We start from the raw sequence: 13,455 nt of genomic DNA on the forward strand, positions 1-13,455 counted from the left end.
ATCCTGTACTGAGGTAATTACTGAAATACAACTGATAAAGAATACTGCCAATTTTTGATAATTAAAAATTAACATTTATTAGAATGCTCTTTAATGAGTTCAAGAACACGTTGTTTACAGCTGAGAACAGGACTCAATGTCATTTATATTCCTTGTTGCGTTTCTGATAGTTCTAAGCCCCTAAATTAGACGACAAAGGATTCTAATGTCTTCTTTGAATTCCTTTGGAATTCCAGATCAAAGGTTAGTAATCTACCACAGTAACAGCTTAATTAGATCTTCTTTTAGTTTGTTGAAAGCAAGAGAGCCAGAAACTACCTGATTCGCCAATGATTTATAAGCCGGGCTTTATAACCATTCACTTTTACTACTACCGTCAGGATTTTCCAGGGTTTGGTGCCCCTGAGGGTTCTGTTCTCCAGCAGCAATGCCTGGAAGCGAGGAGATGTGCACCTTTTCGTAAAGAGGAAGCATGGGGGATAAAGGGGGTAAGTAGGAAGCGATGCCTTGGCCACAGGCTCATCCCCAGGCAGATGGGTTTTAGGACAGTCCGTCTCCCTGTGCCCGTGAATCCCTTGGAGAGTGAAGACCAATGCTTGAAAGCATTATGAAGCAGCTACAAAAGGCCAATGAAGGAAGATCACAAAAAACAAGGCTTACCTGTTAGGCTCTATATTCTTCAGAGTGGGGTCAAAAGCTGTGCTTTGCCCACCAAAAGTAGGTGGGTTCCAACCTGCAGTAGAAGGAGCACCCACAGAGGGGAGGAGGGAAAGTTTCTGTAGGAGCCAGGAGGGTCCTAAACCATCTTGGGTTTTGGATAGAATGTAAAGGACCAGTGCGGAAGCTGGCTCTCTTCCTCGGTGATCGGCTGGCTACCAGCATGTGGGTTTACTTAGCGATTCTGAGCCGTCCAGTGATGTTTAATAGATTAATATTTTTAATTCCTTTTGAAATCTGTGATCCCCGGTGGGAATCCTTTCTTGATTCAAGCTATTTCCTGCAAGAACACGGTTTCCGTATTGTTTATGGCCTTGTCCTTGGCACAGTCCTGGCGCACACCATCCGCATGAAGGACACCCAGCAGTGCAGCTCTGAGAGCACCTTGTCGGCCAGGCTGGGACTGCGGAGGGGTCGAGGACACCCTGAGTCCCCCACCTCCTGGACGCACAAGACTTTAGGAAGGCTTTACTCAAAAGCTAAGATTATTTCTAATAAAACCCAGCAGATGTTTTCTAGCATGAGAGCTGTTTGCTTAGCACCAGGACTGGCCTGTGCACACAGCTGTAGTCACCATGTGCCAGTGCTTTCTTTACAGAAGCAAGACTTCAGCTCTCACCCCAGCCCTAGGAAGGTGATATCATATGGTCAGTCACGTACCTGGGAAAGGAGGAACCTGGATTTGAACACAAGAGCCCATGACGGTAGGAATTTACCCCTGTACTGCCTTAAAAGAACTCCCCAAAAAGTTAAAAATGAAATGAAACTTCCATGTGTGGCTGTGTGCACAGTCCTGGCCATCCTGGAGGGCACGGTTACTCCGAGCTCTGGTTCCCGTTACCTCGAGGTGGTTTATGCAGACAGACCATGGCCTGTAGGAGGGCAGGTCCCAGACTCACTGGGTCACTCTGTTGTTTGTGCTCTGACATGGGGCCACCCTCTCCTTCCTCCCATAAAGCACACTTCTCAGACTGGTGAAAGACCACTGCACACACATGTTCATGTTAAAATGTGAATTTTAATTGTAAAAATTGTATTCTGTAAATATAGTTATATCCACCTCTGCACACAGCTTGGTTCAGATATATACAGATATGATATACACGGATGTTATTTGTACCACAGAACAAAATCCATTAAACATTTACTCCTAGCTCCAGGATTAACCCCAGCTTTCTTTAGGCCATTAAAATCATTACCATTCACAACGGAACAACATACCTATATGCACTAGTATTCAGGGTAAAATTTATCAACTGTCAATTTAATTAATTTCATACTATGAGGTAAAGAATTTAAACAAAAATAGATTCAGTGTCTCTTATTGCTGTAACTCTTATGCTGGGGTGTTAATCAAAATAGGGATTTGACACTTAAGGCGACAGGGGGGGGCTATGCTGATCCTAACAGGAGAAAAATAGGAAAACCATTTTTCCAAGACTACAAACTATTCCTTTTTCAGAAAAGGTTTATTTCCCAGACCTATAAAAAAAAAAAAATTTAGCCAACAAGCTTGGGTAAATAAGAGGTTAATTTTGCTTTCCTCTACTCTGTACCCCTAGAGTCTCCTACCCAGTCTGTCCAAAAGCACAGAATTGACACCCTCTGTAAGTCTGGTCTTTGTGGGCACTCTACACAAACTATTCCTAATGCTGCCTTAAATATTTTTGTCGACTTTTATCTTCTCTTGATTTGGCCAAAGGAAGTTTTCACTCCAACGTCAATGAACTATATTTGCTACCAGCTAATTCAGTGACCACCGTTGTGGATCATCCCAGGCTAATTTCTAAGGCCCTAACCTACCCGTGTTCCCCAATTGTCCTCAGAAAGCAGAGTAAATGTATTGTTAGCCTAAACCGGCATTCTACAACAAACGTAATTCACACCCATCCTTCTACCATGGTAAGTAAATAAATTTTCTGAATTTAGGCTATGTTAACACTAACAGCCCATGGGATGCTGAGCTTCTAGAATAAAGAGGGCTTTATTTCTCTATTATCATTTATAAGCACTAGAAAAACTCTTACTTCCTTTCTAAATGTGCAGTTTCATCCAACTGCCCCTGTATTCCAGCTCCAGAAAAGAATTAAAGTGCCAGGTTATAAAATCACACCGCTCCAGTAAGCAGCTCACTAATCAGCATTATCACGTTTACACGCTTTGTACGGGAATTTTCCCTAAGGTCGGAGACTGTGTCATCCACCCCAGGACCGTCACGGTTCATCTCCTAGAGAGTGCGGTTAAGACCGCAGCACTGTCTCCTTATTCACACTCGAAAACAAAACTTTTCTATGGAGTCTCGGTTGCTTCCAGATTACACAACTTGGCATTTCTTCAAGGATTATAGTTTTGAAATGTCCTTCCATCTCAACATCTGCACACTCCATCACACAGTAGTATCGATAGAAAAATAAACTCCCATTTCTTATAAGAAAAACATTAACTTAATTCACAGTTGGCCTTTCTCCCAACACTCTTAGCAGCTCCTGGGAACAGAGGTATATTCATCTCACAACGGAATACTAAAAAATCCACGGCTCAGGAGTAAGAGGAGCCCCGGACTCCTCGCCGTCCCCTACCTGAATCAGAAAAGGGTTTTCCTGGAATGAGAAGGGACAGGTCGCATTTGCAGGAGCCTCACCACAGGGCCTGAAGCAGGGCTGAGAAGGGCGGTGGGAAGATCCTCGGGCTGGACCTCACAGGTTCCCGGCCTGCTGGCGAGGAACCAGACGGTGAGGCGGAAGCCCCTGCGTGATGTGTTGGTCCCGGGTTGCCTTTCTTGCCTATTTCAGAACCAATATCCTACGGAGCAAAGTTCACTATCAAGCTGACCGTGGCCTTTTAATTTTTTCAGCTCCTCCTCCCTCATCTCTACAAGTGTGATCCATATGGGGACTTGGAGAAAGCGTCTCAACCATTCCCTGGGCTATACAGTTTTAGAAAAAGAAGGGGGGGGGGAGTTCCCTGAGGTCCCTGCCTCTTCCCAGAAGGTTTTTGTCCTCCCATTAAAAGTTTAATTCATGACTGCCCTTTACAGAAGGTTCCCAAAAGGCCTCAGTTTAAAGGTGAATCATCTCATCTTTTTATTGCGTTGGAAGGGCTTTCAGTGTATCAAGACAAATAGCAAGTTTATCCTCCTAGCCACCAGAATGAAAAACACCCGACTCAGCTAGGATTTAATTTATCTTTACCTTTGTCTTCTAGCTAAAATGCCAGGTGGTTACGCGGATACATCAGTCCACACGGGTGGCATTTAGAACGGCCTGTGCCCTGTGCTACACTTAAAATTCTCATCTTGATTTTCACATGGAACAAAACAAGGTACATTACAGATGCAAGTTCTGGGCTAATTTATTTCTATCATTATCAATGAATTCGGCACCCATTCCCTGGCCAAACGGAGGAAGCTGCCATGCTGGACAGCCAGTGCCTTCCAATCCATGGCAGTCCTGAGGACGGTGCGTGGCCCCAGGGGGCACACCGGAACGGATCCACCCCAGGCCTAGGGCCTGCTCCATGCCTCATTAAAGCCCTAGCTAATTCTAAACAAATTGGCCCATATTTTTGGCTCTCATAGGAGATAAATCCTACCATTTCTGACTCTTCCTGAAGAAAGAATCCTAAGCCTGAGCACAGTTGGACATTTTCTCCAAGGCTGAATATTAGCGTCTGCCAAGCCTGCAGAATTGAAAAAAAAAAAAAAAACCACTTTAATAGGCCTTAGTCGCAATTTGCTGGACTTCAATAAACCTCAGGCCTGGATTCTTGCTTGGCCCCATTGGGAATCCTGCCACCTGGCTTTTCTCTGAGGACTTGATTCAGGAATGAGAGCAGCCCAGGTGTCTCAGGTCAGCAGTGTTTCCAGAGGAGCACGTGGCTCACAGCTTGGCATCAGATCAGGCTTCAAATTCTTGGAAGGGCCAAGCCAGCTGAGGCAGGGGAGGGGATGAGGTTCAACAGTCCAGGGGGGTCGCTCCCCGGCCCCAGGCTCCCAGCCCCACTTCAGGAATCCATGGTAATCATCCCTGCTGCTCCAGACCTGATGGACCCTACGAGGCAGGAACGAAGATGCTGGCCCAGGTCTTCTGAACAGAAGCAGAAAGGTTTTAAGGAAATCTTTCAACAAGGACTCGAAAGCAGGTGTGGCTTCTAGCTTCTGCTGTTACTGCAGGGAGTCCTTCCAGGTATACCTTGCACCAGTTCCCCTCTTAGCGAAGGGGCAGCAAATGATGCCGGGTGCAGCTGCAACCTGGACATACTGTGGGGGGAGGAGGGGGATGGGAGCAGAGTCAGGTCCAAAGTCAGTCTTCGAAAGGTGAGCTCAGAAACTGGAGGCTTCATATCACAATCCAGGCAAGAAATACTCAGGGGAGGGTGGACAGTGACAAAGGGGAATACAGAGCCGGGGGGCATGCTGGACTTCCGGCCCCTAAGGAAGCTGGCAGGGGAAGGACTGAGTCCTTGGGTTCTCTCTGAAAAGGGCTACAGGGTGGCTGGGGGAGTTCTGTGTGGGGGTCGGCAGAGCCCAGGCTCACCTGCACACTCCCCTCCACACGCCCCCTGCTCTGCACGAGTGCGAGGGGACCACACAGGAGGCCTCGTGGCCGCCAGCCTGTTAGAGCCACGAGCTGAAAGGAGCCTGGAGCCCCACCCAGCATTCAAAGGAAAATACTGGAACCTCACTTTCACCTTATGACCTTTACATGAGCACCTGTGAACTTGGAGTTGCAATTCCACACACACACGAGCATTCGCGTGCAGAAGGGCACGGGCGCAGAAGTCCCCTTCCAACAACCAACAATGCCCTCAAGTCCTGAGGAAGAGGACCTATGTCCACCGAGAGAACGTGACCCTTCCCGCCAGCCCTACCCCTGCTTCGGGCAGACCAGCCCCTAACTACGCAAACCTTGAGCCTTCAGACAGCACTGCCATGACCCAGGTCAGAAAGGCCGCTCCTTCCCCAGAGACCAGACATCGTTGCTCTTCAAGGAAAGAGGTGGTGAAGCTTCTTATGTAAACACATGTATTACCGACACGATGGTAAACCCACACTGCAGAGGAGAGAAGTGTAGTAGTTGTACAGTTTATGTGTCAATGCCCGAACTTCTCTATATATTTACATAAAAGAGGTTACTTTGATGAACCAATATGCGTTTGCATTTTTATATGTGACTTTCTTTAGTCTTGAATCCCGCATCAAGGAGCTACAGTGAAATATTTCTGAATAAAGCAGTGAGCCCTAAAAAGCTAGTCTTGAGATAGGACATGTGATCCATCCGTCCGAAAGTTCTTTCTTTGTGTGGCTGGAACCCAGTCACACACATGGATACGTGGCGAGGCCAACGACACAGCCAGGCAAGAAGGTCGAAAGGGAACAAATCGTCACCAGTAACCCAGGAGCCCGAGTCAAAATTGGAAACTCTGTCCCAAAAGATCTAAGCTCTGCATGCGAGAGCCAGCTTCAAACAACTACCGTCTCCTCTAAGTTGGCACCCCTGGAATGCCCAGAAGAGAAGCAGCAGCAGGGCCCCACGGGAGTCGTCCCAGACCAAAACGTGTGAGGGGAATACGGGCAGACTCCCCCCTGACCTCAGGGGTTCCAACCACTTCCCTAGGTGAAGGCACTGTCAAATTCGCTGACAAATGTGTTAGTCTCTGGCCCCAATTACTGAGCTCAGGGAATGTCATCTCTGCCCAAGAGAAACTTGTGAAGCCTCCAAATTGGTAGAGTCTTGCTCTAAACTCTTGAGTAACCAGCTCAGATCCTTGCTCGATTACGGAATCCACTGAATCTCTTTTGATCCAGAAGCCCTGCTAGCAACGTGTCCGGAGGACACATTCTCGGGTGGAGAAACATCTTCTCCATCCTGTTTGAACCCCAACTGCTCTACACCTTTGGTGGCAACCAACGTTACTCTTTAAAAATACCTAAATTACTTCCAAGAGAATAGTTAGCCCTTAAAGGAAACTAAACGGTAAAGTGAATTTGCTTGCAAGGTCCGGGGCCATCCCTAGAGGAGGGGGATTCGGAGAGAGGAGGAGTATCACACTGAGTGGCCGCTAATCTACTCTGAGGAAAGTCTCAAGGCTTCATTCTACAATTTTAGTTTCCAGCTGGCTGGTAAGAGAAGCCTCTTCCTGTCATTCTGTGCCGAGAGAGGTTCACACTTAGTGAGAGAAACATCCTTTTGTTCCTCTTCGAGGGCTCTACTCACATGAACAGAGAAGACACAGATCTGCCCTACTGAACAGGAGAAAGGATCTGACCTCAACACTGGACTCCCAGAACAGATAAAAACCCTGAAGGGTCAGGAGGTCTAGCTTCCACCTTCAGGAGGTGCACATCCAAGGCCACTCCGGACAGTTCTCTCAGTCTCGAGTACCTCAAGGGATGGAAAATCATAGAGACTTTCTCAACAGTCCACCCAGTATTTCCAGAGCTCGGCCCGCTCCTAGTGATATATGGCCTCCACCACATTCCCTCAAGTCACTCAATATGGAGAGGAAAGACTCAGCTCTGACAACCAAACCAGGCAGCAGTTCTGGGAGAAAGTGGTAGATTCCAACATCGTACCAAAGCAGGACGCAAAACCAAGGTGGTCTCGTCTCACCACTAGGGAGGAAGGGAAGAAAGGAGATTGCAAAAATCACATTTGTTGGAAAGTATAAACCATAATCCTTTGCATCAACTTAATAAAAAATGAGGTCTTCTGGGGCCCAGTGTGAAATCCCCAGGTGAGAGCGGCTCACCAGCCTCGGCTCACTCTTCCTACGGGCAACAGGGGTTGTCAATGACCAACATGACGTCGATGCCATAGGCCTCCAGCAGGTCCATCAGAAAGCTCCGGTCTCCTTGGGGGTCTAGACCCATGCCGCGGGCATGCTCAGCGGTCAGAGTTTTATCTTGACTGGCAGACACCTCCAACAAAGTCTGAAATATCCGGTTGTTTTGCTCTAGGAAAAACCTGCATTCACAAGACACAGGGAAGGGGGAGGGGGGTGGGGTGCCAGAGGGCAGAAAAAAAAAAAGTCACCAAATAATCCACACACAAAAAACCAAAACTACGTCCCTTTAATATGCTTTCAAATGGTTTCAAAACCAGAAACCTTTCTGAAAATAAGGAAATAGGATCAAAGTTCAAGGGTTATTAAACTAATACCCAGTTTAGCAAAACTATGGACATTAATCAAGCATGATTAGCAAAGTCTCTGAACGAGCAACGGCCTGCCTGCCAAAGACCAGCCTTCCTGCGTTAAGGTTACTATACATACCATGTTCCCATTCGTGGTGTTCCTCCGTTTCTCAGTCATAAGGGGAAGAGAAAGAAAAAACAAAACCAAGAAAACCCCCCCAAACCCAACCCTGATAATGTAGTTCTCTGACGTCAAGACTTAATATGAGAAACTAAAATTCACCTTCAGAGTCCCGGCCAGGCCACTGGAGCCAGCAGCAGGGGCAAGCTTTTGTGGGGACAGAGCAGGGCCCTGAAGCCAACTGCCCCCAGCCTGAGCCACCGCAGTGGAACCCAGGGAGCAGGGGCAGGCACGTCCCCCAGCCAGCGGGGCTAGGAGGGAGGGGTCAACGAGGACACAGAAGCCTAAGCCTAGCTGTGGCCACCAATACTACCAAAGATCCCCATTATCCTTGGGTATTTGTTTTCCTTTGATTAGCCTTTTTTTTTTTTTTTTTTTTTTTTTTGGGTGGTGGTTGGGGGACAGATGATACACAGAACATGATTTAATTTACAGTAGGTACTACAGAAGAGTCATATTGAGGAAAGGCATGAACTGTCTCTCAACTTTTTAGCCATACTCCACAGGGCTCAGTCGCAGCAAAGGCACCCGGTGCCCGAAGCAGCTCTAAATGCCCAGGAATTTCAGAGACAGTGGGGGGTGTCAGACCTTGCCCAGGCCGCGGGCTCTCTGTTCCCCGTCAACACCGGGTAGGCACGGGCGAGTGCGCTTGGGGAGTGCCACGCTTTTGTCAAAATGTCAACCTTTAGTTTTCGACCCCTGAGTCCCCCGCAGTTGGAGCTGCAGATGCCCTTCCCGGCCCCCACCCAGGACACAGCGACGGAGCACCCCCCAGGAAGCTGGTGGACCCCAGAAGCTGGCAGACCCATTTCTGCTTCGAGTCCGGCCCTGCCCTCCCCGCTGGCGCCGCTTCACACGGCTGCTCCTGCTCGGAAAGGAGAGCGACACCCCGAGGTGTCGGGACCACGGCTCCTGCCCCGACCTCCGCCTCTCACTAGGTTCAAAAGTGAAAATGTCTGATTTATCCCGTAACACTGGATGCAAGGAAGGGCTTGACTTGCACGGGGCGATGGAGGCCGAGCCCCCGAGGCCTGAAGGACACACATCCACGCAGCGGACGTCGGAGGTAACGCTCAATGGGAAGAAACAGGGCTCCTGGTGCTCTTAACCTCTGCTGCTTCCCTCAACTCCTCTGGGGGCCCCCGGCGGACTCCGTACAGGCCCCGCTCTCTGTGTCCCCGGCAGCAGTGAAGGACGTCCCTGGGCTGCCGCGGGTGACGGGGGAGGGCTGGAGGCCCGAGGGGCTGGGGCCCGGGCTGACTTACAGCACAAAGAGGTCCTCCTCGCACGGGTTGTAGTCTTCTTCCACCTCCTGGGAGTACAGCAGCATCTGCCTGTGGTGGAGGAGGCCCCATCACGCTCTGGTGCTGCTGCAGGACCCCCCCTGGGCCGGGCACCTGCTGGGCCCCCTGCCGGGAGGAGCAGCCCCAGCACCCCCCTAGCCCCGCCCCCCTCCCGCAGGGAGAGGCGGACAGGAAAGGAATGCACAGGGCCCGGAGGCCCTCCCGCGGGCCGGGCCCTGTGTGACCCCAGGCAAGTGGCCATCGTGCTTAACTGCCCAGCAATCAGGTGATGATGTTACTTTTTTCGCTGCTGATGGCAAATGATATCATTTATTCCACAGCACAGCCACATTATTGAGAGTTAGGGGAGCAGGCCCGGGGAGGAAGCCCATGGAGCAAGGCCTGGAGCAAGCCTGGGGAGCAGGCCCAGGGAGGAGGACCGGGGAGCAGGGCAAGGGAGCAAGCCCGAGGAGCAGGACCGGGGAGGGAGCCCGGGAAGCAAGCCCGAGGAGCAAGGCCTGGAGCAAGCCCGAGGAGCAGGACCGGGGAGTAGGACCAGGGAGCAAGCCCGGGGAGTAGCCTGGGGAGCAGCCCATGGAGCAAGGCCTGGAGCAAGCCCGAGGAGCAGGACCGGGGAGCAAGCCCGGGGAGTAGCCTGGGGAGCAGCCCATGGAGCAAGGCCTGGAGCAAGCCCGAGGAGCAGGACCGGGGAGCAAGCCCGGGGAGCAAGGCCTGGAGCAGGACCGGGGAGCAAGCCCGGGGAGCAAGGCCTGGAGCAGGACCCGGGAGCAGGACCAGGGAGCAAGCCCGGGGAGTAGCCTGGGGAGCAGCCCATGGAGCAAGGCCTGGAGCAGCCCGCGGTGCTCTGCCTTGGGCCTCAGAGGCCCCAGAGAGCCTGGCAGGAAGGCAGCCCCCACGCCCCGGTAGGCAGGACAAGCCCCCAGGAGCCCGGCCCGTCACCTGCAGGCCCCCCTGGCTCCCGGGGCCACCGCTCCCCGCGCCCCACACCCCGGCTCCCACCTCTGCTCGTTGAGCCGCCGGTACTTCTCGCGGTCGGCGCTGTTGATCTTCAGCAGGGGCTGCAGGTGGTCGTGGTGCGTCCTCACGTTCTGGTTGTCCACGTACACGTCATACAGTTCCCGCTTCTCCTCGAAAATCTTCTCGGTGGTGCCTGGGACACCCGAGTTCAGGGCATGGGAACCTAGAAGCCGGCCCCGGAGGCACCAGCCCGACCCCCGGGGGAAGCGGGGGGCCCGGGAAGCTGGAGGCAGGGCCCCGTACTCACAGGCCACGTAGGACACCTCTACCTCCAGGCTCTCGATGTCGGCCACGTTCACGTAGAAGAAGGGCTTGGACTCGGGAATGGTGCCCCCGATGCCAGGCAGGGACACGTTGGCCAGACAGCAGCAGCAGTACACTGGGGACGGGAGGGCGGGCCGGCCTCTGTCCTCCCTTGTCGCCCGCTGCCCGCCCCGCCCGGACAGTCCCCTCCAGGGTCCCCTCCAGGGACGCCGTGGAGCCTCTGCGCTCGGCCGGCCCACCCTGAGTCCCCAGCGGGCTCTGGCCCAGGGGACAGGCGCGAGCCTCTCGGGCCCCGCGCAGCGCCCGATCCCAGGGGCCTCCCACGGTCCCCGTCCCACGTCCCCCGTCCTAGGCCTTGCTCATAGCTCCCGCCTCGCCCGGTTCCCCCCCTCCTCCCGGCTGCCCCAGGTCCCCCAGGTCCGCATCTGTCCTCCCCGTTTGCTGCTTCCCGTCCTGGGGCTGCATCACCTCCCCTCCCTGGCACTCTCCCCGAGGGACGCCACCCCCCGCCCAGGTCACCGCCAGGCCGCGCTCAAGTCTACCTCCAGGCAGCTTTCCCCCAAGGCCCCGACCCCACCGCACCAGAGCCTGGTGTTCACCCCGCACAACATCAAGGCTGTCACTCCCCGCTGGCTCCTCTGCGACCCCCACCTGGTGGCCCCACCATCCTCGTCATCCTGGACCCTGCATCCACCACCTCGCACACATCAGAACCTCACAACCTGGAGACACCTAGGTGTCTCAGTGGCTGAGCGCCTGCCTTGGGCCCAGGGCGTGATCATGGGGTCCTGGGATCGAGTCCCGCATCAGGCTCCCTCCCCTGTGTCTGCCTCTCTCTTTGTCTCTCTCATGAATAAATAAAATCTTTAAAAAAAAAAAAAAAAAAAACCCTTACAACTATATGTTGGCAAATTGAACTCCAATAAAAAATTTTTTTTAAAAATTAAAAAAAAAAAAACCCTTATGACCCAATCACACGCCAACGTTTGCCAGATGTACCTCCTCAATGTATCAGAATCCATCCTCCCTCCCCATCTACGCGCTCTCACCAGCCTCTGGCCGCACCCCGAGCCACCCTGTGCCCCGCCGGGGCCCACATTCTAGAATCCACGTCCACCCCTGGCACTCCCAGGCTGAAAACGCAGGCTCCTCCTGGGACGGCCCAAAGTCTTCTGAACTTGGTCAACAATGCAAAGACTTGGGCAGTTTCTGCTCCAGGAGACTTAGGAAAGAAACCCCGGCTTTGGCTGCTACCTACCTCTATAGCACACGACACCCACAGGAGGGGGAGAAAATATCAAAATGCGCTTTCGAAGTAAGGCAAATTTCCAAAGGATGAGGATCTGTTCTCCAAAGAACTTGATAAACTGAGACATGCAGCCAGCCGGGTGTGTGATCTGGAAAAAAGGGGAAGATGACACGAGCCTGTTAAAAACTGTGAAAAAACAAAACAACACTAAAAATAGATAAATAAAATTAAATAAATAAATAAATAATAAATAAATAAAAAACAAATAAATAAATAAATAAATAAATAAATAAATAAAAATAATAAAATTTAAAAGATTAAAAAATAAAAAATGTGAAAAACTCTTCAGTACCGCTGTGGGCTAAACCCGCCACCCCAACCCCCTGCCCCCCAAGCTCCAGAGATCAACCAACAGATGCATTAAGGGATGGCTGCTTCCACAACAAAATGGTATTTTTCACTTTAAAGTCTCCCCTTCAGGGACGCCTGGGTGGCTCAGTGGTTGAGCGCCCGCCTTCGGCTCAGGGTGTGACCCCGGGGTCCAGGGATCGAGTCCCGCGTCGGGCTCCCCGCATGGAGCCTGCCTCTCTCTCTGGGTCTCTCATGAATCAATGAATCAATCTTAAAAAGTAAAAATAAAGTCTCCCCTTTAAACCAGATTTCCATACTCCACACAGCTCCCCTGGTGCAATGAAATGAAGTCTGACTTTGGGGATCCTTAGGTGCTCCAGGGCCCTGGTACCAAAGCAGAACAACTTTTGAAAAGTCCTAAAGAAAAGTTTCTGTAGTGACCCTACACCTGGACGAGAACGTTCAACCCGAGGCATCACTGAGCCCTGGAGGGACACAGTGTGGGCTCCCCCGTACACGGGGCCCGCGTGTCCGCGCAGGTTATGGGCAGGAGGACCCCCCGGGCCCCACAACCGCCGCTCGTGGGCCTTAGCTCTTCCCTCCTGCCAAGGCCACGGAGCCTGTCACCCCCAAGGGCTGCGTCTGGGAGCTGGGCCCCCAGAAAAGCTGGATTCCCATGGGCTCTGCCACTCACTAACGGGAGGCTTCGGGAGAGCGGCCAACACCTCGGGTCCACTCCCCTGACCTGCGAAAGGGGGACCATCCCGTTCCTCACGCGGCTCTAGGACCAGCTGAGGACACATGACCTGCTCAGCGCTCAGGAGCTGCTGGAACGGGGCCCCCTGGCCCTGGGGAGTGCTCGGGGAGGGCCCGTCCACACTCGCGTGTCAGAAGCACTAGTGCACACCCCCCCCCCCGGGGGCGCTGGCGAGAGCCCCAGAGGAGCGGCGCCCACCCCAAGCTGCGCTGGGCTTGCTGGCTGGGAGCCCTGGGTCCTCCCGCAGGGTGCCTCCCCCTTGCCCCCCGACAGCAGAAAGGGGAGATCCCTCCCAGACCTCCGGGGGAGGTGCGGAGCCACCAGCCATCGTCGGGCTCCTCCAATCCCAATCTTGCACCCGAGTCTGGAGGCCAAGAGACAGGAAGGGGAGCCCGGCCCCCCCGCCCCCCACCCCCCGCCTCCCTCCAGCGTTGCTCTACTGCATGCAGGCCTGGCAGGGTTTTGTCCAGATCGCCTGCGCC

At 52.7% G+C, this 13,455-nt stretch overlaps 2 protein-coding genes across 4 annotated transcripts in view; one reads left to right on the forward strand and one right to left on the reverse strand.

The window, feature by feature from the left end:
* The window catches only part of AGK (acylglycerol kinase), an 81,002-nt gene extending 76,555 nt beyond the window's left edge, over nt 1-4,447 (forward strand). Inside the window, exons 17-18 of the transcript XR_013353357.1 lie at nt 381-488; nt 1,316-4,447. The gene's annotated coding sequence lies outside the window, so the exon portion shown is untranslated. The remainder of the gene's footprint in view (nt 1-380; nt 489-1,315) is intronic.
* Nucleotides 1,716-13,455, reverse strand: part of DENND11 (DENN domain containing 11) — a 46,270-nt gene continuing 34,530 nt past the window's right edge. For 2 of the 3 annotated variants that reach the window (XM_077850174.1, XM_077850177.1), the window contains exons 5-9: nt 11,875-12,013; nt 10,600-10,731; nt 10,335-10,485; nt 9,297-9,365; nt 1,716-7,682 (exon numbers count right to left, since the gene is read on the reverse strand). In XM_077850174.1, the coding sequence (XP_077706300.1) occupies nt 7,487-7,682; nt 9,297-9,365; nt 10,335-10,485; nt 10,600-10,731; nt 11,875-12,013 (687 nt within the window). In that variant the 3' untranslated portion in view covers nt 1,716-7,486. The remainder of the gene's footprint in view (nt 7,683-9,296; nt 9,366-10,334; nt 10,486-10,599; nt 10,732-11,874; nt 12,014-13,455) is intronic. The other variant, XM_077850176.1, reaches the window with a different exon arrangement.

This window comes from Canis aureus, chromosome 15 (assembly GCF_053574225.1).
Source record: "Canis aureus isolate CA01 chromosome 15, VMU_Caureus_v.1.0, whole genome shotgun sequence".
Taxonomy (NCBI): domain Eukaryota; kingdom Metazoa; phylum Chordata; class Mammalia; order Carnivora; family Canidae; genus Canis; species Canis aureus.